We start from the raw sequence: 27,453 nt of genomic DNA, 5'->3' as shown, positions 1-27,453 counted from the left end.
CATGCAGGGAGCCCGACGTGGGACTCGATCCTGGGTCTCCAGGATCATGCATGCCCTGGACTGAAGGTGGCACTAGACTGCTGAGCCACCCGGGCTGCCCTCCTATGTAGAATTTAAGAAACAAAACAGATGAACATAGAGGAGGGAAAGAAAAATAAAATAAGGTATAAACAGAGAAGGAGGCAAACCGTAAGAGACTTTTAACTCTAGGAAACAAACTGAGGACTGCTGTAGGGGAGGTAGGTGGGGGATGGGGTAACTGGGTGTTGGGCATTAAGGAGGGTATGTGATGTCATGAGCACTGGGTATTTTATGCAACTGATGAATCACTAAACTCTACCCTGAAACTAATAATACATTCTATATTAACTAACTTGAATTTAAATAAAAAAATAATAAAGTATCAACTCTTAAAAAAAGAATTTTCACCTTTTATTTTATATTATTTTATGTTATTTGGATTTCTTATATTGTTTCTGTATTCACGTGTTTTTTGTGTCATTTAAAATAGGAAGTATATAAAACGACTTTTTAAATTAGAATAAAAAATAAAATAAAATTAGAATAAAATAGAATTCGTGAATGGTACCAGTCTACTTGGGCCCCAATAAATGGATGCCACTTAGCAGTGTGGGCTGGAATACTGAGGAGGGGCTGGTCAGATGAGAGGGTGGGTGTAAACTGATCGCATGGGTCGAGTAGCTCCTGCAGTCTGTGCCAATGCCAGTGGCATCACAGGTCAGCCTCTGTCACCACTGTGGTGTAGGAGGCACTGGAGCAAAGTTAGGAAGCTCTCTAACTTGCGGAAAATCCCAGAGCAATCCAAGTCTGTTGTTTCATCTATAAAGTGAGAGTAGGGGCAGTGATACGAGTCCCAGCTAACTCACAGGATTTGGGTTTTGTGTTGTTTTCTTCTTTGGTTTTGCTTTTTCCTGGCTACTTGATATTGCCATGTATTGTAGATGTGATCTAGTGACTAGAAATTGAGAGACGGTGAAGGCCTCACACCAGTGAGAATGGTGAAAATTAACAAGATAGGAAACAACAAATGTTGGAGAGGATGTGGAGAAAGGGGAGCCCTCTTGCACTGTTGGTGGGAATGTGAACTGGTGCAGCCACTCTGGAAAACTGTGTGGAGGTTCCTCAAAGAGTTAAAAATAGAGCAAACCTAGACCCAGCAATTGCATTGCTGGGGATTTACCCCAAAGATACAGATGCCATGAAAAACTGAGACACCTGCACCCCAATGTTTATAGCAGCAATGTCCACAATAGCCAAACTGTGGAAGGAGCCTCGGTGTCCATCGAAAGATGAGTGGATAAAGAAGATGTGGTTTATGTATACAATGGAATATTACTCAGGCATTAGAAACGACAAATACCCACCATTTGCTTCAACGTGGATGGAACTGGAGGGTTTTTTTTTTTTTTTTTTTTTTTTTTTTGGAACTGGAGGGTTTTATGCTGAGTGAAGTAAGTCAATCGGAGAAGGACAATCATATGGTTTTACTCATATGAGGAATATAAAAAATAATGAAAGGGATTAAAGGGAAAAGGAGAGAAAATGAGTGGGAAATATCGGAGAGCGAGACAAAACATGAGAGACTCCTAACTCTGGGAAATGAACAAGGGGTAGTGGAAGGAGAGCTGGGCAGGGGGATGGGGTGACGGGTGACAGGCATCGAAGGGGGCATTTGGCAGGATGAGCAGGGGGTGTTATACTATATGTTGGCAAATGGAACTCCAATAAAAAGATACAAAAGAGAGAGAGAGAGAGAGAGACACGGTGAAGGGTCAAAGGCAGACAAAATGAGTGGACCCACATTGGGATGAGTTAATGGATACACGTTGTAATGACCTCCTTTCGCCTGACATCCTTGAAGAGCCAATTACAGACCTTACATTCCACCATTCCCAAGGGAAAAAAAACCCTAGTGACATGTGGTCAGAGTGGCAGAAGAGTGGTCTTGCCCTGTTCTTGATAGTCTTATGAATTTTCAGTTACCATAGGAAAACACTGGAGACTTTTCCAGAGATATAAATCTCTCCCTCTATCCTTTTAGAAGGCCCCATAAGAATACTCTCAAAATGATCACTATCCTGCAAGCCCTGTTAATGAGGAAATGTACATTTTACTTTAGTTTTTTAAAAAAGGTTTTATTTATTTATCTGACACAGAGAAAGAGTGAGAGAACACAAGCCGGGGTGGGGGGTGGGGGGGATCGGCAGAGGCAGAAGAAGCAGGACTCCCCCATGTGGGGCTTGATCCCAGGACCCTGGAGTCAAAGGTAGCCACTCAACAGACTGAGTCACCTGGGTGCCCTGAGGAAATGTGCATTTAAAAAATTTCCCCTTCCGTCTCCTCCTAGAGACATGGCACAGAGAAGCTCAAAGGCCAATGTATCCACACATCCATCGAAAATTAAAAGCATGGGTAACAGCATACATCTGCAATTTTAAGCTGATTTTCCTATAGAGCTAGCTTCACACTTTTTTTTTTAAGATTTTACTTATTCATGAGAGACACACAGAGAGAGAGAGAGAGAGGTAGAGACACAGGCGGAGGGAGAAGCAGGCTCCCTGCAGGGAGCCAATGTGGGACTCGATTCTGGGACTCCAGGATCATGCCCTGGGCAGGCGCTCAACCGCTGAACCACCCAGGGACCCCTAGCCTCATGCTTTTCCTGAGTTTTAGACCTGCATGGTCTTTGTACAAACGCATACATAAAGAAAGATGGTCTAGAAATACAGGAAAAAAGAGGGGAAAATTCTTCCACAATCTTACTGCCCAGATTTAATTGCTCATGATAGTTTTGTATTTTTGAAAAGTATATTTTCTTTTGCACATATTTACGTTTTTTTCCTGTATAGATACAACTGGAAGACCAGTAACCAAACTATAGCTGTTGAGTTTTTATCCTCTCAATGTACAGTGATAATGTCACAAAATCCTTATGTTCCCCTTTCCAGAAAACCCTGCTTCCTAGGGAACGCTCCTTCCCTGGGCTGTTCTCCTATTCAAAATCTGGGGGCTGCACTGCAGTTGAAAGAATTATTCCGGGAATCCCTGCGTGGCTCAGTGATTTAGCACCTGCCTTTGGCCCACGGCCTGGTCCTGGAGACCCGGGATCCAGTCCCATGTCGGGCTCCCTGCATGGAGCCTGCTTCTCCCTCTGCCTGTGTCTGCCTCTCTCTCTCTGTGTCTCTCATGAATAAATAAAATCTTTAAAAAAAAAGAAAGAAATAATTATTCCACAGTGTCCCTGACAACTCAGTCTGGTCATTTTTTTTCTCTTTCTGTGCTGCAGGTCAAAACAACCTGAAGGCAAGAAGAGTTTTGACATTTGGGCAAGACTCCCTTCTGGGAACTTCTCTGCGTATTTTATAGTTCAGTGGGATAAACTCCCCACCTTCCTGGAGCTTACTGTGTTGATATGATTGTTGCTGGCCTGAGGTTTTTTTCACCATTTTCTGTCCTTTTCTCGAATAAGAGAGACTCTGAAACCTGTAAGTTCTGTGGAATTTCTAATCCATCCACTATGCACCTGTTGTGTGCCCCACTACTGCCGCCACCACTCCCAGCAGGCAGCAGGGTGGCAGGCCATCAGTGGCGGTTCCCCACACCTGGTCACTAGGCTCTGGAAGCTTCTCAGGGCCAGTTCTATTGCTGGCACCAGGCCCTGTGCAGCAAACAAAGAACAATTAACACATTGTTCTCAATCTAGTTCACAGTGAAAAACCCTCTGGGCCAGGCACAAGCTCCCTCCACTCCCCTCTCATACTTTGACTTTCTAATTGACTACTGATGACACCTGGCAGGGGAGAAGGGTGAGAGGAGAGAGGGCAGGAAGCTCTGGCTGTGCTTTTGGTTGAGAAGCACCATCAGCTCCCCCAATCAGGCTGGTAGCACCTTTCATGATGGTCATCCTTGCAAAGGCCATCGCTGCTCCCCACATCCCATAGAGAGAATAAGTGTGAGGGATGCCAGGATTATTCTAATTTCCTTTTTATTTTTTTATTTTTATTTTTTTTAATTTTTATTTATTTATGATAGTCACAGAGAGAGAGAGAGAGAGAGAGAGAGAGAGAGAGAGAGGGAGAAGCAGGCTCCATGCACCGGGAGCCCGACGTGGGATTCGATCCCAGTCTCCAGGATCGCGCCCTGGGCCAAAGGCAGGCGCTAAACCGCTGCGCCACCCAGGGATCCCTAATTTCCTTTTTAAAAGCCATAATGACTCCTTCAACACTATTTTTAAAATATCAGATATACAATTTTTTTCCCAAATACTTTGCTGCCTGTCCTAAACACATGCTCAGCTCACCTATAAAGTGATCCAGTTATGCTGACAGGACATACACACATTAGAACTTGGGAAACTAGTACCCCTTTTTATAGGGATCAGTTTCAGGAATATTAAAATAACTTCTGCCAATGAGATCTTATTATTCCTGGGAATACAAACCTGAAGTTTGTTCTATTTTAAACTCATTTATCTGTCACACTTTGATACATATCTCAAAGAGCCCAAAACCTTAAGAACCTCTATTGTAAACAATATTTCTTTTTTTTTTTTTTTAATTTATGATAGTCACACAGAGAGAGAGAGAGAGAGGCAGAGACACAGGCAGAGGGAGAAGCAGGCTCCATGCACCGGGAGCCCGACATGGGATTCGGTCCCGGGTCTCCAGGATCACGCCCCAGGCCAAAGGCAGGCGCCAAACCGCCGCACCACCCAGGGATCCCACAATATTTCTTTGTAAGTAGCATCATATTTTCTTTGCAGTCTCTTTGAAGATTTTTTTTTAACTTAAAAAATTTAAGGTCTTGGGCATGTGAGTGGCTCAGTCAGTTAAGCATTTGCCTTTGGCTCAGTTAACCCTGGGGTCCTGGGATTGAGCTCCACATTGGGCTCCCTGCTCTGCGAGGAGCCTGCTTTTCCCTCTACCCCTCCCCCTGCTCATGCTCTCTCTCTCTCTCTCTCATGCTCGCTCGTCCTCTCTCTCTCTCAAATAAATAAATAAATAAATAAATAAATAAATAAATAAATAAATAAATTTAAGGTCTAGTTAAGTGATAAAATACTAAAAAAACCAAAAGAGCATTTAAAAAGTATGATGGCCAGGCCCCCCTCCTACCCACGCTCCTATGTAGATTCAACTGTCCTAGGGTGTCCTGGCATTGCGATTGCTTTGAAAGCTACTCAGAGGACTCTAATAGGAAGCCAGTTTGGGGAACCAGTGTTCCACCCAGAAGCAGACGTGCCTACACCCCATCAAGTGGTTCAGCACTATTTAGTACGATGACTGACTCAACATTGGTTTCCACCTGAAATGGATGAACAAATATACCATTTTGGATTTACTCAGCAGAAAAAACATGGATTAAATATCACAAAATATGCTGAAGAGTTAGATTTATACATAGACGAGCAGGCATTTTAAGTAAATGATGTCAACATCTATTGACTTTTAACCATTGAGACATTTTATTAGGGTTGTGGTGAATCATGTATAGCCTAGAGGGATGAAGCTCAGCTCTCCAACTAGCTCTCCTGTTCTAGCCACTCCAGTTGCCACATCAGGACACCTCACCTTGAAACATCTCAGCATGTCATTATAGTTCAGAATTTGTTTAGGCTTCTTTTTCTTTAAAAAAACATTTACTAAGACTGAAATATACAAATCTTAAGGATACAGAGTTCTGACAAATGCATACACCTGTGTAACTCAAAATCCTACAAAATATACAACGTTCTATTCTCCCAGAAAGTGCCCTAATAACCTGTCCTGCCTTCCCCGTTTCTTTTTCTTTTTTTTAAAGATTTTATTTATTTATTCATGAGAGAGTGAGAGAGAGAGGCAGAGACACAGGCAGAGGGAGAAGCAGGCTCCATGCAGGGAGCCTGACGTGGGACTTGATCCCGGGTCTCCAGGATCACGCCCTGGGCCGAAGGCAGTGCTAAACTGCTGAGCCACCTGGGCTGCCCCTTCCCTGTTTCTAGGCAACCATAGTTCTGACTCTTTTTAAAATTATAGATCTGTTTTGCCTTCTACAGCTTCATATAAAATGAATAAAATCATATATAAGTAGTCTTTCACATCTGATTGTTTCACTCAATATAACACATTTGAGATTCACCCATATTTTTGTGTGTCAGTAGTTCATACCTTTTCATTAGGAGCCTTGGGCCAACATTGACCAAGAAAGCCTCATGACAGGTCTGGCAGCTGCTTGGAGCCAGGCTAGGCCATAGCAGGTCCCTCTCTTGGATTATTCACATGATTGAAGTCAGTGGCCATGTCATGAGGACACTCCAGCAGCTCACTGAGAAGACCACATGAGAAGTAACTGAGACCTCATGCCAACAGCCATGTGAGTGCGCCATCTTGACAGCAGTTTCTGCAGCCCCAGACAAGGCTTCAGATGATTGCAGCCTCATGACAGAACCTAAGCCAGGATCCAATTGCATGGAAATAGATGTCAACATTGCACAGTATGGACATACCACAGTTTACTTAGCCACTTGTGAGTGAATGGACACTTGGGGTATTTTGGGATTTGGGCTATTATGAATGAAGTTGTTTTGAACATGCTCATAGGGGTCTTTTTGTGGACATGTAAATATTTAGGAGACGAGCTGCTAGATCCTAGGGTAAGCATATGTTAATTTGGTTAAAAAAAAAAAAAAAGGCAGCCAGCTCTTTTTCCAAAGTAGGTGTACTATTTCACATTCCCACACACATTTGATGAGAATCCAGGTACTCAGACATCCCCACCAACATTAGGAGTTGTCATATTGGTACAGTGCTGTCTCATTGTATTTGCATTTTGCTCTTGCTTTTGACATGACTTCATCCATTCAAGGAGAGGTCTTATTTTAGTTTGAGATCTCGGGACATAAAATGAATAGGACAGATATTGTGTCCTAAGGACAGATGCTTATTAGCAGTGACATCAGATTTTCTTTAGTGATAGTAAAGAAACCATAAACATCAAGACATAAGACACCAACAGTGCCACAAAATACTGGTATGGAAATTGGGTATAAATAAAATCTTATCGGCCTCTGGCTGGCTCAGTCGGAAGAGCATGAGACTCTTGATCTTGGGATTGTGAGTTTGAGCTCCACGTTGGGTGTAGAGATTACATAAACAAATAAATAATTTTTAAAAACCCAAAGATAATTTTATGTGTTTACACACAGACATGTGTACTCATACAGAAAATGGAACAATTCTGGTTTTAGCACTTAGATAGATGCCACTCTGTATTTTCTGCTTGGTTGAACATTATGAGTGCTAGGAGCTGAGATTTGGGGTGAAGTCTTATGGGTATTTAATTACTTAGGTAATAAGGTAAACTAGGGCAGGAATAAAACATATTCAAAGCTACTTTGTAGATGAACTCTAGGGGGAGAAAAGAGATAATTACAGAGAGAAAAACTTTTAAAAGGCTGAGAAGGATTTTTGTGATTGGCATTCTTAAAACATGCTGCCCCTTTGTTACTGTCTGTCTAAGAAGTCTAAGAAGATATCATTTGAATTTGATAATAGTTTCCCCTGGGAAATGGAGTTATTATAGAGTGCAGTGAAAAGGAGTTTGGGCTGGGATTCTAACAGACTTGGGTTGGAGTCTGGCTTCTCTGCTTACTGTCCGCCTGAACTTGGGCAAATTATGTTCTCTGAAATGCGGTTCCCTCGGTTGAAAGATACAATGAATCCTCCTATAGGGTTGTCGTGAAGATCAAGTGGTCCTCACAACCCCCTTCCCCCTCCTTTATTTAAAAACATAAGACTCATTAAAAGGACTGTAAGGAACTTAAAAAAATTTACAGATGTGTTGAATAGGAGGCGCCTTATTCTCAAAGCAAAATAACTGAGAGATGGAGAAAAGCCACCAGACCGGGAATCTGTAAACTGCATTTGTCACCTAGCTTCTTGGCCTGGCGGGAAACCAGGGATGCTGCACGGAGTCGGAGCCGAGGGCGGGGGACAGTGCCCCCTGGTGGACTGCGAATGCAGAATGCGCTCCGACTTTCCCATCCCCTACGGTGATTTCTAAACTGGGTTCTTGCTCGCATACTGTGCCGGCACTTGGTAAAAGTATGCTCGTTTTTATTGCATTATCTATCATTCTGGCTCAATTATAGGCATCTCATATTTTCCTTGATTTTACGGACCTACTTTTACAGGGCATAAATTTTAAACATTTAATGATCACAGCAATTTTTTTTTTTAAAGATTTTATTTATTCATGAGAGACACAGAGGGAGAGGCAGAGACAGAGGCAGAATGAGAAGCAGGCTCCCTGCGGGGAACCCGATGCAGGACTCGATCCCAAGACCCCAGGATCACCACCTGAGCCATAGGCAGATGTTCAACCACTGAGCCACCCAGGTGCCCCAATGATCACAACAGTTTTTAGCTCAGTGGCAGCTGAGTGTTAGCTGTTAGGGGACCCTTAGTTTCTGAGCCCTAATCTCAGGAAAATAAACACTCATCAGGAAAACAGCCTGAGCCACAGCTTTCATATCTGTAAAACAGACTTGATAATCACCTGTCTTACGATGTTCTTGGGCAAATCCTACAAAACAGTATCAGTAAACGTCTTTTGAAGGTTACAATTACTGCAAAATGCAAAATGTAATTATCACGATTTAAATTAGGGCTACTAAAAAAAATAAATAAATTAGGGCTACTGAAAGAAAAGAACTCCAACAATTCATAGTAATAAATGCAACGTGGAGTAGAGCTAAGTCCCATTAAGAGACTAGCATGTCTTGATTCCATATGTGACTGATACATAACTTTTTTTTCCCTCCAGAAGGTCTTCATTCTGAGCTCTCAGACCAATGCTGCTTAGTCTTGAGAGAAGGGTTGAAAACTAGCACTGAACACACCTATCTTATCTACCATGCTTTGAGGTTTCACACATACTTTTTCCTTTAAACTTCCCACCAGTGTACTGAGGAAGGTGTTGTTTCCATTTTTACAAATAAGGAAACCAGGGCTCAGAAAAGGTGAGTGGCAAGGTCAGCAATTGAACTTGGGTCTGTTTGGCGCAGAAGTTTCCTGTTCTCCGTGTTGCCTGTCACTAAAACAATACATGGTTCATTCTCCCTTCATCTTCGTGATTTTTGTTACACAAGAAACACCTCAATGAAACTCAAGGTGTTATTGGGGTTGTTTTCATCCCACAGTTCTAAAATTTCTCTTCTCTGCTCTCCAGGTCTGCCCCCTGTGCACTCAAATGTAAAGCAAAACCAAAACCAAAACAGAATCTCAATGTATGTAGATAAATTGCATATACTCTCTGCAGATCGGGAGACTTCAAGGTAGTCGTAGGCAGTCTTAAGACCCTTACAGAACATTCAGTGAACCCTGCCCTGCAGTGAGCATTACCTACTGTTGGCTGCAGGAACACAGGGTGACAGCCTGAGAAGTGCATAGAGGTGAGAACATGAGAATTTTTCATTTTATTATCTGGTTGGTTGGGCCAGTCACTTATTGAAACAACACCCTTTGCCTTTTAAAAAGTCATTTGGCTCCATGATAAAGAAAGACTTCTTTGAGTCTTCTAAATTCACAAATTACATCTGCTAATATTTGAGCTTACTGTTTGAAAAATACTTTGATGGTCATATATAAAGATGCCTCCATTTCATGTATATGTGCTATATAATGTCAAATTTTTAAAAAGGACAATACAGAGATAAAACATGATTCCAATTAAAACTATATACATATGGGTAGAAAAGAAGTAAGTGAATGTTAAACATGATTATCTTTGAGTAGTGCAGTTACAGATGATTTTTATTCTCTTTTTCTATAATGAGCATGAACTACATTTCTAATCTGAAAGAAATCTTCTTAATATAAAAATATATGTAAGTTTGATGCCACAGCATCAACCCAACCCCAAATGACAGCTCATATTTCAAGGTTAGTGCATTTTTTGTGTGTGGGTGGAATAAGGTGAGGGCAGCAATTTTGGGCAATACTATTTAGAAAATGTAAAATGCAAATACAAAAGGACAGCTTACTCGGGCGTGTGTCCCCCACCCAGTGGAATTATAGGAGTCAAGTTGCATTTTCAAAACCCACAGACCTATCACCATCTTTCCTGGATGGTTCAGGTAACAATTTGCATTATGTTTGTTGTATAGGGAAGTATGTAATATGCAGTGGGCTTACTCAGAACATTCCTGAGACAGATCGCTTTTGGCTTTATAATACAGAACCAAACTTCCTAGATGTCTCTGGGGAAAACAAAAATCCCTAAACACTAACACCCTGAAACTTCTCAAACCACAAAATAAAATCCCTGGAGATGGAAAGACATACAGGAGGAAGTAACAGGGTGAGAGAGATCCATGGAGTCAAGCTGTCCATGGCAGAAGGAAAGCACATTCCCTTTGGGCAGAACAATGGAGATGAAAAATACTCAGCCCATTAAGCCCATTAGTATTTCTGCAAGTTCTTTCATTGCTCCTGCAGTGTGACTTTATCCTTGTCTGCAGAAGCCTGGCTTACAGGACGCCCACTTCTCTTTCTCTTCTTTCAAGTCGGCTATGTAGACACCTCAGTCTTTGGGCATCTGTAAGTTAACCTGCAGTGATTTGCATTTTCCCTGTATAGGAGATTCCAGAGAAGTGACAGAGAACTACTAAAAGGTCAGACAAGGAGGCTTTGGTCATGTTGGAAACAGGAGAGGGAGGAAACTAGACACACTCTGATCAAGGAAGAAGGACAAGGGGACAGCTGGAGGGCATCCCTGGGAGTGGGGCTCTGGGCTTGGGTGTGTTGTCCCAGCCTGAGTAAGATGGCAGTGCCATGGTTAGGGAGAGAGGAAGCAAAGATTGCCCTGCCTGAGACATATAGTTTGAGGGCATGGAGTTCATTTGGTTTAATACATGATGTTGTTTTGGGTACTCAATTTCTTTATTAAATTATTTAAATAACTTCTTGTCCCTTCCCATTCATGTTAGATTATTTCAGTGAAGAGGATCCCATCGGTCTCATCATCCCTCTAATATTTAATAGTCCCTTCCCCCCCTATTTTCTTTACTCATATTCTCTAAGTAATGACACATCATAAATGACTTCTACTGAGTTCTTCCAGATTGGATACTCTAAAATAGACAGCGCCAAGGTGGACCAAAATGTAATGATGAGTCAAGATATGGATAACTGTATAGTTTGGAAAGTAATAAAGTGCAGTAAAATTGGGGGTTCCTATGGATGTAAACATTTGCAAAGAGAAAAAAAAAAACATTTGCAAAGAGAAACCTATGGTGGGGTATATGCCAGAGTCAGTATCATGAGGCATGAAATTCAGCAGGTTGGAACCACTAGATGAAGTCTATGCATTGACTGGCTGGGAACAGTATTTGGTAGAGCACCAAGGAGGAGAGAGTGCCAGGAGAGGGGCATATTTACAGTGATGGGAATGACACAGCAGAACCATCAGAAGTTCTCAGGTGGCTTATACATGATTTCCTCTCTGTGCCCATATTGAACTGTGGATGTCATGCTGTGATGTGCCAGTAGAACGAGTTGCCAATAAGCAGTAATAGCTACTGAAAATAGTTTTTGCTGAGCACCTGTCTTGGCCTTGAACCTAGCTGGAATTTAAATGGTTCTGGAATTCAGCTTCTTCTTCTTCTTCTTCTTCTTCTTCTTCTTCTTCTTCTTCTTCTTCTTTCTCTTTTTTAAAGATTTTATTTATTTATTTGAGAGAGAGAGAGAGTAAGAGAAAGAAAGATCATGAGCAGGGGGGAAGGGCAGAGGCAGAAGCAGACTCCCCACTGAGCAGGGAGCCTAATGCAGGACTGGATCCCAGGACTCTGAGATCATGACCTGAGCCAAATGCTGTTGCTTGATGAACTGAGTCACCCAGGCGCCAATGGGATTGAACTTATTTCTGTGTTATGTGTCTGCTCATCCTCAATATCATCCTATGAGCATAAAATTCGGATTTCTGAGCCTAGCATTCCAGGTTGTCCACAGTCTAATGCAGTCCCGCCCATCATCTCTAGTTTTTCTATCGTCTACATGCTCCATTCAATCTGATTTACTTTCTATCATTGTAAATTCTCAACTCTGCAGCATATCTCTCACATCTTTCCCTCCCTTCTCCACTCCGCTCATCCAAGTCTCATCTACCACCCAAGATACTCACTTTTCTGGGCCCTCACTCCTAGTCTAGGGTGAAATCACCCTCTTCTGAAATCCTACAGTCCCAAAGATCAGTCTCACTTATTTATCACTACACACGATACCTCCTATTGCCAGTTAACTCTTAAGCTGGCACATTATATCCTACACTCAATTAGATTTTAAACTCTTAAGGCCATATGCTATATTTTATAGCCATTTCATAACCTTCATAGTGTCAGATTTCCTGTCTTTAGATGGATCCCCAATGTTTGCTTATTCCTCTAAAAAACAGACAACAGAATTCATATTGTTATCTAAGGAATAAAGCTTACTAGTAGTAATAGTGCCAAGTAAGAGCCATTCAGGCACAGCAATAAGCTTCTTACTGACATTATTTAAGTAAATCCTTCAATAACACATGCTATCACTCTCATTTTACATATGGTACAACTGAGAACTAGTAGAGAACCCAAGAAGTGAGAAATGGATCTTCCCTAAAGAGTGAAAATGGAAAACTTAACCATTAGCTATTCATTCCTCTGGCTTAGATTGCATTTTTTGAAATGAAAAAATTACTGAGTGTAAGCCAGTGGCTTGTTGAGAGTATGTGGTTCTTTGGAGGGAAAAGGCAGTGATGAGGGGATGGCTAAGGTAAAGAGAAGAAGGCAGAAAAGCAAGTGGAGGTACTGGCATTGGAGATAAACTTGCCCTTCTTAAAATAACTCATTTATCTTTCCCTCTCTTTTTTTCCAGCTCGTCTGAGGCCAACCTTCTGCGCCAACTTTCCTGAAACCCACCTGCTAACTCAGCTACCTCCAGCTACAGGGTCATGTTTTAAGTCATAGGTTTGCCACATGTAGCAGGGCCCAATCAATCATTCCAGGACCTGTTGTAGGATCTGATTTCAGTATCTCTGCCTATTTTAGGAGTCTATGGTTCGATAATTTTCAGAATTGGCTGGAACAAACTGATATTAAACCCAAATAAGTGTTCCTAGTGAAAGTCAAATATTTTAGCTCTGCAGGAAATTTAGGCCTATAAACTGTCCTCATCCCCTCCATCTCAAAATGTTGAACAAATTCTAAGCCCTTTTCAAACAGCCATTTCTAACAGATCCTCATTTTCCCTTCCCCATCATCTGCAAACCACTGATAAGAACAACTGGGAGGAGGGAGAGTAAGGCAGGCAGTGCTCAAGGTTTGCTCCCTCAGTGTGAAGTGCCCTGGCCATTCCCATTTTCTCCCCGGAGCTGAGCCATTTCACTGTTCTAAAGATCAAACAATTCAGAAATACTGCTTCTGTTTGGAAAGTCATGGCCACTGGGTCTTCAGTATCCCCCCAAATCTCATGAGGATGTTGCAAAATCTGAATGTAAATGCAATAAGATGGAGGATATCATATTCATGAAGATTCTCTTTAGAGAGGGTACTGAAAACATGAAGATCTGAAGACATTTTTTGAGAAGGAAGGTGAAGAGACCTGTCCCTCAAGCCAGATGTGAGTGGAATTAGTCTGAAGAATAATCTGTGGGAGAAACTGAAAGAATTGATGGTTCCCCTGGGAGTGGAGGAAGGGAGTGAGGAAGGGAGTGGGATAGGGGTGGGCCAGTGAAATGGTGCCACTGATGTGTGACACTATTCCCTGTGACCCCAGAATTCCATGAAATTCTTGGATGTGAATGGATTTTTTTTTTATATAGAAACTGATGAAAAGATGGCATTTTGGGTCTGAGTGATACAAAGATGGACCTAGATTCAGAGAAAAGGATGAGGAAGGAAACTATGAAACTGGGATTTTTTTTTTTTTTTTGAAACTGGGAATTTTAAGACCTATTTCCTCAAGTGTGTAAGGATTGAGGTATTCTTAACTGATGCCTGGGTTATATAAACTGGTTTAACATACCCTGAGAGTTTTGTAATGGCACTGTTGATAGTTACCTAGAAGCACCAGTAGTTAGGTTGTTGCTGGCACCAGGGGCTTCATGCAAATTCCTTTGCCTGACTTGCTCCACCTGATTGGCTATATTCCAGGGAGGTGGTGATTTTAACTCCCATTACTTAATGATGGTAACTCAAGAAATTCCACTCCCAGAGGAAGAAGTCTAAGATAATTGTTAACATGGAGCATTTCTTATTCATTAGCTATGGAAGTGATCCTTTTTTTTTTAAGATTTTATTTATTTATTCATGAAAGACACAGAAAGAGAGAGTCAGAGACATAAGCAGGGGGAGATGTAGGCTCCATGCAGGCAGCCCGATGTGGACTTGATCCCAGGACTCCAGGATCACGTCTTGAGCCGAAGGCAGATGCTCAACCACTGAGCCACCCCGGTGTCTCATATGGAAGTGATCCTTAAAATATTTTGCTCAGGTACCCATTAAAAGAGTTCTTAGAAATCTTGTAACCCTTGGTATGTTTTTAAGTTGGCATAATTATATGGAAACATGTAGTATACTCCTTTATGTCTGGCATATTTTGTTCAACATAGTGTCTCTGAGATTCATCCATTTGGTTGTCTGTATCAGTAATTCATTCCTTTGTTATTGCTGAGTAATATTCATTACATAAATATACCACAGTTTGTCCATTCTCCTCTTGCTAGAACCTTTCAGTGTTTTGGATTACAAATCAGAGTTCTCTAAGCATTCTCATGCAAGCCGTTATGATGATTTTCACATTAATTCTTTTCCTGGATACATTTCTAAGATTTTCTGGAATTTCGGAGTCATAGGGTAAGTGTATATTTAATTTTATAATAAACTGCTAAACAATTTTACAAAGTGGTTGTACCATTTATACTCTCACCATCAGTGTATGAGAATTCTGGTTGCTGCACGTCCTCATTGACACTTGGTATTATGAGTCCTTTTAATTTTAGCTGTTCTAGTGGTATGAAGTGATTTCATTTAACTGCATTTCCCTCATAAGATCAATAACGTTGATCTCTCTTTAAAGACCTTATTTAATAACATTCCTATGTTACTTTCTGGTGAAATTTCTTTTTTCAAAAAAGATTTTATTTATTTATTCATGAGAGAGGCAGGGACATAGGCAGAGGGAGACTATGCAGGACTCTATCCCAGGACCCAAGGATTATGACTGAGCCAAAGGCAGATGCTCAACCACTGAGTCACCCAGTTGCCCCTATGGGGGAATTTCTATTCAAGTTTTTTGCTCATTTTTAAAGATAGAAATTATAATATATCTAACCTAAATGCATTGCAATTGGATTAAATATATATAGACCAACTACTCAAATTAAAGGCTAAGACTGACAGACTGAATAAAAATATAACTATCTAATGCTTATTATATAAGGACACACAAAAGTTGAAAGTAAAAACTTGAGAAAATATATCCATAAACACTAACTAAAAGAAAGTTGATATCAGAAGAAGGCAAAAAATATTACTAGAGGTAAAGAGGGCATTTTCTATGAAGAAACAGCCCATTTACCAAGATGATATAACAGTTCTGAATCTGTGTGCACCTAATAAAATAACCTTAAAAACATAAAACAAAAACCAAGAGAACCAAAATAAGAATTAAATCCTTTTGACATGGATGATCATAAAAATAAAACATTTACAATCTTGTTGAATGCAGAAAAAGCTGTACACAGAGGAAAATTAATAGTCTTAAATGCATATATTAGGAAAGAAAACTGAATACCAATTTATCCATCGTAATTATCTTGAGGTAAAAAAAAAAAAGCAAAGTAAAACCAAAGAGAAGAAAAGAAAGAAAATAATGTGTTTTCTTTCCTAGGTTATAAGTAACATATATATGAAGCCCTCGAAATATTTTTTTTCCTTGAAATATTTTTGACTGATTAATTGATTGATATACTCTCTTTTACAAGTAAGCAACCAAGTTGCCTTTTTTTTTTTTTTAAGATTTTATTTATTTATTCCTAAGAGACACACACACAGAGAGGTAGGGACATAGGCAGAGGGAGAAGCAAACTCCATGCCAGGAGCCTGATGTGGAACTCCATCCCAGGAGTCCAGGATCATACCCTGAGCTGAAGGCAGATGTTCAACCGCTGAGCCACCCAGGTGTCCCACCAACTTACTTTATACAAAGTGCTGTGGAATACCCAGATGTTAGTTTTCTTTCTATAAGAATTTAAATATAGTGAGGATATAATGTTTATACACATAATACAGAAAGAAAAATAGACCATGAATAAAAGGATATGAATTCTAGATACATCTCCTCCACTTTAGTTGTTTATAAGACAAATATTTAATAAGCATCAATGGTGTGTCAGTCATCTGCTGAATTTTAGATGTATACTGATGGGCAAAATAGTCCTGGGCTCTGTTCTAATGGAACTTGTGTTCAGCAAAGGATGAAGATCATCAAAATTTATTCAACAGATATATATTAATATATCTAATATATACCAGCCACTGTTCTAGATGTTTGAGGTAATGATGAAGAAGCAGGTAGAGAGCTGTGACCATACAGGGTTTACATTCTAGCGGGGAAAAACAGAAAAGAAACTTGAGACAAAAATACATCATGTATACATCTTATTAGGTGATAGGTATTATGCAAAAAGAAATTAAAAGTCAGGTGAGGTTTTTAGTAATGTGGGGGTTACAGATAGGATTTGGATGTGTTGACATTTGAAATAGGACAGAGTGGCCTCATTGGCAAGGAGATGATGTATAAGCCAAGATTTAGAAGGAGAGTTTGGAAAATTGATTATGTAGACACCCAGGGGGAAATGTATTTCAGGCCAAGGAAACAGCCAATGCAAAGATCCTAATACAGAGAGCATTCTGGAATGTTCCTGGCACAGCAACAAAGCCAGACTATCTGAAACACAGTAAGCTGGAGTAGGAGGGTGGGGAGCAGTTACAGGAAAGGTGGTGCAGATTTTGTAGGATCTTGTGGGTCATCATAAGGACTTTGACTTTTATTGAAAGAAATGGGGAGCCATTACAGGAGTTTGAACAGAGCTGGCTGATATTTTAACAGCCAATATGATTGGCTTCATATCATAATCAGTAACCAAAACATGATAGGTATGCAGGGAGGTGGGACACAGGGGACCAAATTTATAAAATATCTGCATGATCTTAGGCCCTAAGCTTAACCAGTCTCCACTGCCTGGCTGGGTCATCGTGGTGAGGACCCAGTAGCATGCTGCGTATATATTCCCATGTTGTAGGGTATTATTCCTTGGTAATAGTAATACAGAATGGAATGTAATCCAGTGCCAGATTATGAGTTACACTCCAGAAGTACTTCAGCAGTTAAAGCATGCATTCTTGGAAGGAGCAAGACGACCCTAAAAGAATGAACATTCTTAAGACACCAAAAGCTTATTCTTTTTCTGCATATGAAACACAGATATACATACAGTATGCAAGCAGATATGTAATATACCAGCAGTATTTTCATTTCATGGGAAGGAATATCTAAGAAGGTTCTCCAGGTGAGGGACTGGCAAGAGGGATCAAGAAAATGGGTTGGAAAACATGACTTTAGGAGTGAGCAAGTACCTGAGTTCACTGAGCTGGAGGTTAGGAAATCATCACTGAAATCAGCTCTGTCATTCACTCTTTGTGTGAAGCCTTTCTAGATTTCAGGCTTTTCCCTGACATAAAATAAATGTTAGACTAAATGTCATTTTAGGTTTTCTCCAGAGCTTACATTATGAGTGGGATTTGAGCTGTGGGGCTCCCCTGAGTTATGCACACCTGATTATGGAACCTATGGTAATGTATCAGGGATTTGGACCCATCAAATCTCATATTTCAACGAAAGGTAAAAGGCTAACATCAATAGCCTTCAATGTCTGTCTCTAGCAGCTTTGCACTCATCTATTCTTTGAGCCATCCCTGAAGCTAGAATGTAGAAATTCTGCTCTCCTTTGCTCCAGAAGATTCCTGGATACAATAGGGGAGCTAAGGGTACAATGGAGTTTTGTTGATAAGATGTTCATTGAATGCTTTGTCCACAGTCACATTGCTTCTTAATTTGTACATGATTTCTAGACATTGAAGTCCCTTTACAATTTATATGGGGTGTCACTTCAAAGAGAACTGTGTGCATGGTGTGATGAAGGCAAATAGGAATTAGCAGAACAGAGTACCAGATTAAAAACAAAGAACTTGTATATTTGTGGCACCCATAGATGACATCAAATAGGCAATCTTATGTATGTAGCTCCTTACTGCTTATCCCAGACGTGAGGCAGTTGCACTAAGGACATCTTGAATAGTTCATTCTGTGCCCATTAGGGTTTAGTTTTTCTTCCTTGCCTTTCATGTATAGAAGTCTCTTGACCACAGAGAATGTATCTTCTAACATGTATGATTTGTGCTCTATTTGGTATCCTGTACAAAACAGAATCTTGGAGAAGGTTTGTTGACTGTGATGATCACATGGATTTAAGAGGGAAAATAAAACCCAAAGCCATAAACCTTTGAGTTCTTTATTTTGGGCTCTTTGTACTGATGTGACTATAGACCAGTACTTTTATCTCTCTTTCCTTCTGCCATTTAATCACCAGGTGGTGTTTCCAGATAAGAAATGCAAAGGGAATTTATTACCTAACTGGAGCATATACAACTCATGTATCAGTACTCTCAGAATTATTTTATGTAATAAATTCAGCCTAGTAATAGATGAGCTACCATTGTGTAGAACTGTTCTCCGCCCAACTGCAGGGACTTCTTGAATGTTGTCAACATTTAGAGACAATTGGAAGAGGGAGCCCTATTAGTGACAAATGGCTAAATATTCAGAATTTCAATGTGTACCAGGAAGATGATTCAACCTCTTGCCAGACCAAAGAATCTCAGAGTGACTGGCAGTGAGGAAAACCCAGAGTCTGCTTGAAACTATCCTTAGGAGTGAAGGAGTTAACTGAGTGTGTAAGCTTTATCTTGTATCCAATGGACTTGTGGTTTGCCGTTGAAAGTCTCTGGTAAATGATTGTTAGAGACGTATCATTGGTAGCTGTTGCTAGTTGCTGTGTTTCAAAAGCCTGTTGATTCCTCTGCAAGGGGCTGGAGTATCATCTATCCCTTTATTCATTTCTGGTTCATTCAGGTCTGCCTGCAAAAGATCTATCAGATTCAGGAACATGAATGATGAAGATAGTAACAACATCTATGACACAGTCCAAAGAATAGGCATCTATGAGCTTCCAGATGATCCAGAAGAAAATGAGGTTCCTTCTTATGATAACATCAATGAATGCCTGACAGAAAACCACGTATATGCCAGCGAGCTGGAAACCCATGAGTATGACTCTGTGTCAGTTTACATTGCTGGGGGCAAGGAGGACAGCTTGCCTTCTTCCCAACCAGAAGCAGCAGACTACCTCCTGCCTGATGAGGTATGTCCTGAGTCCCAGGGTCTTCAACCAGGTGAGCTGCAGGAAGACCACGACATCTCAATGGAAGAATTACATTCAGCAACCCAGGACCAGGAGACTGGCCCAGAGGAGTCCCAAGAGGATGGAGGCATGATGGGGGAAGATCTTCCTTCCCCTGCAAACTTCACCATCCAGGAGGGCAGAGCCTTCGTCGCCAGGAATTCTGCTAATGAGGGTTTGGAAGAAAATCAATCAACTTCCATGGACCCTGAGATAAGCCTGTTTGTGAAGGTAAGGGCTATCTCTACATAGGCACACTTGCATGTGTAGATGGCATAACTGGGGTTTTCTTTTGCTCCGAGCATCCAGGGAAAGATGAATGATGTCATCTTAAGACATATTTAAGAGTGAGGCTGGTTAAATAGTCAATGCCAGAGTTCACTCAGGACTGCTCAAAGGTATAAGAATTGGAAAGCACATTTAAATTGTGTGTCAAATCACTGACCTTTATATACCAGGGGCAAAGCATGTTTTTAAGAGTTTACTTACAAGTGAGCAGAAAATGCGGTTCAAATCCTTACCTTTGTGACAGTGTGACAGACGTTAAGTACATTCCTGTCTGGTTAAACTTTTTTTGTCAATTTGATTTTCAAAAATGAAACCAAGTCTTGTGAGAGGAAGTCAAATCAGTAGTCGGCCAGGCACTGGGGTTTCCTTCTTAGCATTTCCAAGGTCACAGATACTTCAGATACATGGTTAATAAACGTTACCTCTGTCACTGAGTCTGCCCTTTTGGCACCAATATAACTAAAATATCTGATGAAGTAATATGATCTTGGTTGTAGTAGTAGTAAGATACTAATAGCCAGTGTTAAAGTTTAATGCTTATGGTATATAAACTCAGAACTTTGGTAATCTTGGTTTTATACTGACATCGTGATAAAGACTATTTATTACAATATTATCAAAACATAAAAAAGCATTTCAGGGCTAGACAAATCATCTTTATGAACCAAGAATGCAGAACACTTTTCCCCAACATCCACTCCCTGACAATATTCATATTTACACATTTCTTAGTATGAAGATGGCATATTAGTAAATACTGCTATTCCTTGATAAAAATAAACCTACAAAACACTCAGTTCACGCTTATTTCTCTCCTTTGTGGTTTCCAATAACTCCAATAAAATATACTTTATTTGCTAATTTAATATATTGATTTTTTTACTTTGTAATTTTCCCTAGATGTTTTGTGTGTGAATTGTGTCTCCTTTCTTCTATCATGAAGTCTTTAAAAAGCACCTAGCAGAGTGTTTGACTCATACTTAGATACCCGACAAAACTTGCCTGATATTATGTTGAGCATTTGGTGGGGAAAAGGGGTATGGAAGACAGGGCAGGATTTTATATCAAGAAATCAGCGATGTGGTGCAGGAGACAGACTTGCACATGGTTAATTTTGGTGAACTCGAGGCTGGAGCTCAGTGCTGTGGGTATTCTGGGAGGGAGTGCTCAAGTGTGCAGGAAGGAATCAGGAGAGGTTCTACTGAGGAGCTCACTGACATTCAAGCAGGTGCATTCAAGCAGCCTTCCACTTCCAAATCCACATCACTGTTATATTAGTAAACAAACAAACAAACAAACAAACAAACAAAATAACCCACAAAATCCCACACCCGGTGAGGACTGGTAGGCGTATCTTTTTCAGGACAGAATCGTCCATGCAACTTTATGCAACAGACAAGGTGGGTCGTCATTATGATCATCGTCATCACTATGGACACATCAAGACATTTGTAAATTTGACAAAGCATTGATTTCACCAGAAATTAGCTTGCCACTGGTGTTGAACAAAACAGAAGTGTGTTTGTTGGGGGGGAACAGAAATATTGGCGTCTCCAGCTGGTATTAGCAACAGGAAAAACTGTTTGGTAGTAATGTGCGGTCCTATGTTATTTAAGATCTGTAGTTCCCGAAAGCAAATATTGGAGCTAATTAACTCTTTAGGTTTACATTCTTTTTTCATAATTGTTAACTAATAGACCTCAGCTCCTATGTGTGAACTCTTTTTAAAAGATACTCAGCAGCACTCAGTAAGAAGAATGGCAGTCATAATCCCTGCTTCCCAATCCTCCACCCATCCCCACTGCCGTTCTTTATTCAGTGTTGAATGGAAATTATACACGAAGGCAGGGAGTACAGGGGCTTCTCTGCTTACTTGGGAGTGGAGAGTCTGAGTGTAACCTGTTCAGGCTCCTTCCTCCTTCCAGCTTTGGGGTGGGGGGATGGCAAAATGCTGGATGCCCCACCTTGGATGGAGCTCGAGTGGGCTTTATGGCTCGCCATCTTTTTAGCAGGGCTTGTTGCCATGGAGTCCTGGGGTTTATTCTTTCCCTGAGCTGTTTCAGTGTAGACCACTTTGGCTGCATCTAAGTCCATACTCACTTGCATGCATTTTCAGCTGTTCTAGGCAAACCAGTGAAAATATCATGCAGGTTTGCCTAACATTTTACTGAGGTGCAGCCATTTCAGGGTGTTGGGTGATTACCTAATTAAAAGATATCATTTATTTATTTAATTAAACAGATATTGTGCCAGGCTTTGGTTTACAGCAATGAAGAAAACAAAGTCCTGGCTCGCCTGCACTTTGCATTGTAGTTGAAAAACAACTGATGGACAAATAGGTAACTACAAAATATGCCTGGTGGTGATAGTGCCTTTAAGAAATATAAAATGGCATAATGGGTGTGAGCATGTCCTATTGCTGTCACACTTTGTGGCTTGAAACAACACAAATTTATTCTCTTCTAGTTCTGGGGATCAGAAATCTGAAATAAGTCTTATGGAGCTAACAATAAGTTGTCAGCAGGGCTGTGTTCTTTCTGGGGGCTCAGGGAACAATGTATTTCTTTCCCTCTTCTAGTTTCTAGAGGCTGTCCTCATTCTTGGCTCATGGCTCACATCATATCACAGTGGCCCTTCCTGCTTTTCTCCTCATCCTGCCTTCTTCTGATCTGATTCCTCTTGCATCTCATAAAAAGACTTGTGATTAGTTTGGGTCCATCTGGATAATACAGAATAATCTCTATTTTAAGATCCTTAACTTAATCACATCTGCAAAGTCCCTATTGCCACAGAAAGCAACACTCATGGGTTCTGGAAATTAGGACATGGACATACTTGGGAGTCATTATTCAGCTTCCCACAGTGGGACAGAGTGACAGTGAGGAGGGAAGCCAAGGAGGCAGGGTGGCCGGAGTGGGGGAGTGAGAGAGGTAAGGTAGCAGCAGGTAAGGCCAGAGAGATGGAGATGGGCACAGAGCATGTGGAAGAGGATCTTTCACTTTCACTCAGAGTGATATGGGGAGTCATTGGAGCTGGCTGCTTTCTTTTTTTTAAGATTTATTTATTTGAGAGGGAGAGAGAGACAGACAGACAGAGATACAGCATTGGGGAAGGAACAGAAGAAGAGGAAGAAAGAGAATCTCAAGAAGACTTCCCACTGAGTGCATAGCCCGAATCAGGGCTTGATCCCATGACCTTAAGACCATGACCTGAGATGAAATCAAGGTCAGTCACTGAACCAACTGAGCCACCCAGGCACCCTGTGGCTGCCCTTTTGATGGCAGACTGTAACAAAGAAAAAATAGAAGCAGAAAGGACAGTTTGGAGGCAGGTGAAAAACTAGGCAAGAGATGATAGTGGATTGGCCAATGGTGACCACAATGGAGGTAGCACAAAGTAGGACTACAATGGCTTTGAAGAGTGACCCCAGAGGTTCTGCTGATGTGACATAAAAAAAGAGAAAAGCCAAGGCTGACTCTAAGGGTTTTGACCAGAGCCACTGAGTGAATGGAGATGTTATTCCCATTTCACCTATGGACCTCTTCTCCAGGACCACATGAGCAAGAAAATGTGCTCGTATCACTCATACACTATCTTTCCTCCCTCTCTCCTCTCTCCCTCCCTCCATCCTTCCTTTCTTCCTTCCTTCCATCCTTCCTACCATCCAGCCATCTATCCATCCATTCAACATTTACAACATACTAACTACATGCCAGGTACTGGATAAGAGATGAACACACCACGTCTTAATGCCAACTGTCCTGTAAGGGAAGACAGAGAAACACAATTCTTAAAGATAATAAAAGGAAATAAATAGTTGCTTCTTGGTCATTTACTGAGATCCAGTGGGGGAAAAAGGTCTCTAGTGAGAGTTGCAGTCCACCTTCCATAAACTTCCTGGGTTTTCAAAAGCTAAAGTTTTTTGGGGGGCAAATAAAAATTCATCATTGCAGGTGAGAAACTATAAAATCCTATTGAGGAAAAGAGGAAATTTGGCTGGATTGGGATATTGTTATGTGGCTCAGTTGAGGAGCCAATGAGGACATTGTGGGCAGTGGGTTCAGCATAAGCAAAGGCACAGCAAATACCAACATGTGTATGACTCCATCTGTTTGGCTGGAGCAGAGAGGTATGCATAGGTTCAAGCAGATGATGAGATTGAAGGCCTAGGAAAGTAGTTTGCATGGCAAACTGGGGGGCTTGCAGTTTATTTTGAAAGCAACTGAGAGTGAGATCAAGAGTAAAGCAATGTTTACAGTGACGGTTAAGCAAATTAAATAGCATTGTCACTTATTGTGTGGATCAGGACCAAACAGACGTGTAGCAAGCTTCATTTCTTTTTGTTTGTTTTTGTGTTTTGTTTTTGCAAGCTTCATTTCTAAAACGAGTTCAAGCATTTAGATGTAAACCCATTGCGTATAATGATTAGCTATATATTTTTTTGTTAATTTATTCATTCAACTAAGCATCTGGGTATGTCCAATATTTAGATACCTGGCTACGCACACATAAATTTCTGGAAAAAGCTAGTCAGTGTGATGCTGATTTGTATATTATCTATGTGTATATCTAGTTTGGTTATATTTGGTCTGGAGAGTATATAGATTCAGCACAAAGTTTTTATTGATATTGTTTTAGCATAGTTTCCAATAAAAAAAAAATGTGTTTGTGTGATCTGTCGCAGCGATCTGAACTACTTAAAAGTTGTAGCTAGCACTTACATGTCTAGAAATGGCTGGAGCCCTGTAAAGGTCTTCCTATTCTATGATCCCTGGTGTCAATAATAAGGCATGTCAAGTTGGTAACACCGTGAGAAGAGACAAGTCTGAGCCTGTTGCATAGGCCCAATCTTTCATGGGGCAAATGAAGCATATATAAAAAATGGAGCAATGAGCAGGTTTGAACAAAGATTTCTATTCTTATCATAATTTCCTCTTAATTAGGGTGCTGGGAACACAGTCAAATCCCAATTTTATTCAAAATAATTTTCTGGGTGCCATATGAATTAGTTTGCTTTGTGAACCAATGCCATCAGTCAAAGAGGTCACAGAATTCTGGTGCTATGACAAGAAAATTAAAACCCAGCGGGGCCCACAAACTTGCCCATGGCTGCCTGCAAATTAGTAGCAGCCTGGGACTTTGGCCTCTAAATCCAGGGCACTTCCCTTTATATCGGCATTCCTAGCCTCGGATGCTGGATATTCACAGAAGTGCTTCAGGAGGTTCTGGAACATTCTAAAAGTCTATGCAAATTTTTTTGTGGAAGGTAATCTCAACAGGGTTCATGAACCCTCAACATTATTTATCATTGTGATGGATTCCACTTGCCCTACCTAGGTATTCATGTCTTGTACGTCCATGTGGGAGGAAGTAGAATGTGTGATGAGTGACCCAATTAATGCCTTTTCTTTCCAACCAGCTCCTTGCTCTAAGCCTTTTAGTATCTTGAGAAACTATGTGAAGAAACCCTCCTGAAAGAGTAATGAAGGAGCAGTCCCTGATTCATCATGTGGGGACTATGTCACCTCTGAAAATGAAGGCAATGTAGTATATTCTAACATAACTTCCATACTAGGATCCACCTGTTTTCTAGGGGACATTTTTGGACATTTTTCCCTTGCAAGCTTCACGTCAACATAGCCACAACTACCTTAGTGTGCAGTATCACCACTTATACAAACTAAAACTTTTGAGTAACATAGGTTTCCACATCTTCACTTCCCAACGGTCTAGTCAATTTCACCTCCTGAATGTTCTCGTCTCTCCAGCTTGGCTACCACTGGCCACCGTCATTCTGGCCACAGTTATTCAACTGGTCACTCTGTCTCTAGGCTCATCTCCCTCTCAAGAAGCCCCCACATAGTGACCAGAATGGTCCACATAAAGAGCACATCTGCCCATGCCTTTTTCTAGCTCTGCAGTGGCTCCCCACTGTCTCCAGGAAAAAGGCCAGAAGGAAGACAATATGTTATGAAGGTGTTCGTGTTCCGGCAGGCTTGCAGCCAAGACCTACCTCATCAGGTGCTACTCCCCACTCACTCTTTGCCTCAAAAAATGTTGACTTGTATTTTACTGCACCCTTCATACCGTGTAAAGCCTGGGCTTTTGCTCAAGCTGTCCCTTTTAATGCTATCCTTTCTGGAGGTAACCCACTCTCCCAGAAGTCATATTTTGCAGGTGCATCTCCTGGCCCCTCCAGGTAGGGCTGGACTGAGTCTCCTCTGGTGCTGTTCATTGCTCTTACCTCAACATATCAGTTTTCCAGGGTTCTTATAACAAAGTACCTCTACTGCATGGCCTAAACAAAGAAATTCATTTTTTTAATCAAGGTGTCGAAAGAGTTGGCTTTTTCCAAGGCCTCTCTCCCTGGCTTGTAGATGGTCATTTTCCTCCAGTGTCTTCACATGGTCCTTTCTGTGTGTGTGTCTGTGTCCTGATTTCCTCTTTTTTTTTTTTTTTTTGATTTCCTCTTTTTATAAGGATAACCAGTCATATGGGACCAGACCTTTCCTAATGATCTCATTTTAACTTCATTACCTTGTTAAAGACCCTGTTTCCAAATACAGTCACATTCTGAGATACTAGGGATTAGTATTAATCATACACATTTTGGGAGAACATAATTCAGCCTGTAACACTGAATGTTAGGATAACCTCTTTGTGTCTGCATCTGTCTCTTTAGCTGTGAATCCCTGAAGGAAGATCTGCCTTTTATATATACTCATATACCCAATCCATGGCTACTTAAATGATGGTTGAAGGAAGGAATGGAGGGAGGAAGGAAGGAAGGAAGGAAGGAAGGAAGGAAGGAAGGAAGGAAGGAAGGAAGGAAGGAAGGAAGGAAATGAGTTACCCCCAGGATGCTCAGGGCAATGCAGCAGGAGGAAGACTGGCCCAGTGGTGCTCCAAGCACCTGTATTAGTTTCATAGAGACTCTGTGACCATAAACCAGGAGGCTTAAAACAATAGGAATTTATTCTTTCACAACACTAGAGGTCAGAAGTCTGCAGTCAAGGTATTGGCAGAGTCCTATTCCTTCTGACAGCTCTAGGGGAGGGTCCTTCCTTGCTTGTTCTAGCCTCTGGTGGCTCTTGGCATCCCATGGCTTGGGCCTGCATCTCTCCAGGCTCTGCTCCATCATCGCATGGACTTCTATCTGGTGTCTGTCTCTGCTTTCTCCTCTAAAGATTTTATTTATTTATTTGAGAGAGAGAGAGAATGCTCAAGAGAGAGCATGAGCAGGGGAAGTGGCAGAGGGAGAGGGAGAAGCAGGTTCCTCACTGAGTAGGGAGCTAACACTGAGCAGGGAGTTGACAATGACACAGGGCTTGATCTCAGGACCCTGAGACCATGACCTGAGCCGAAGGCAGACACTTAACTGACTAAACTACCCAGGCATCTCTCGCCTCTCTTCTCTTATAAAGACTTGTCAATGGATTTAAGACCCTTCCTAATCCAGGATGATCTCATCTCAGGATCCTTAATTTAATTACAGCCACAATGACCCTTTTTCCAAACAAGGTCACATTTATAGGTTCTGGTTGGACCTATCTTTGGGTAGGGAGGCACTCTAACTCACTACAGCCCCTGCAGGTAGGAATTAGTTGA

At 41.1% G+C, this 27,453-nt stretch overlaps 1 protein-coding gene across 1 annotated transcript in view; it reads left to right on the top strand.

The window, feature by feature from the left end:
• Positions 1-19,180: 19,180 nt before the first annotated feature.
• CLIC5 (chloride intracellular channel 5) overlaps positions 19,181-27,453 on the top strand; it is a 157,500-nt gene continuing 149,227 nt past the window's right edge. The window contains exon 1 of the mRNA XM_038554232.1: positions 19,181-19,788. Within this exon, the coding sequence (XP_038410160.1) occupies positions 19,264-19,788 (525 nt within the window). The 5' untranslated portion in view covers positions 19,181-19,263. The remainder of the gene's footprint in view (positions 19,789-27,453) is intronic.

This window comes from Canis lupus, chromosome 12 (genome assembly GCF_011100685.1).
Source record: "Canis lupus familiaris isolate Mischka breed German Shepherd chromosome 12, alternate assembly UU_Cfam_GSD_1.0, whole genome shotgun sequence".
NCBI lineage: Eukaryota > Metazoa > Chordata > Mammalia > Carnivora > Canidae > Canis > Canis lupus.
The sequence above is the reverse complement of the archived record's forward strand: the minus strand, read 5'-3'. Positions and strand labels throughout refer to the sequence as shown.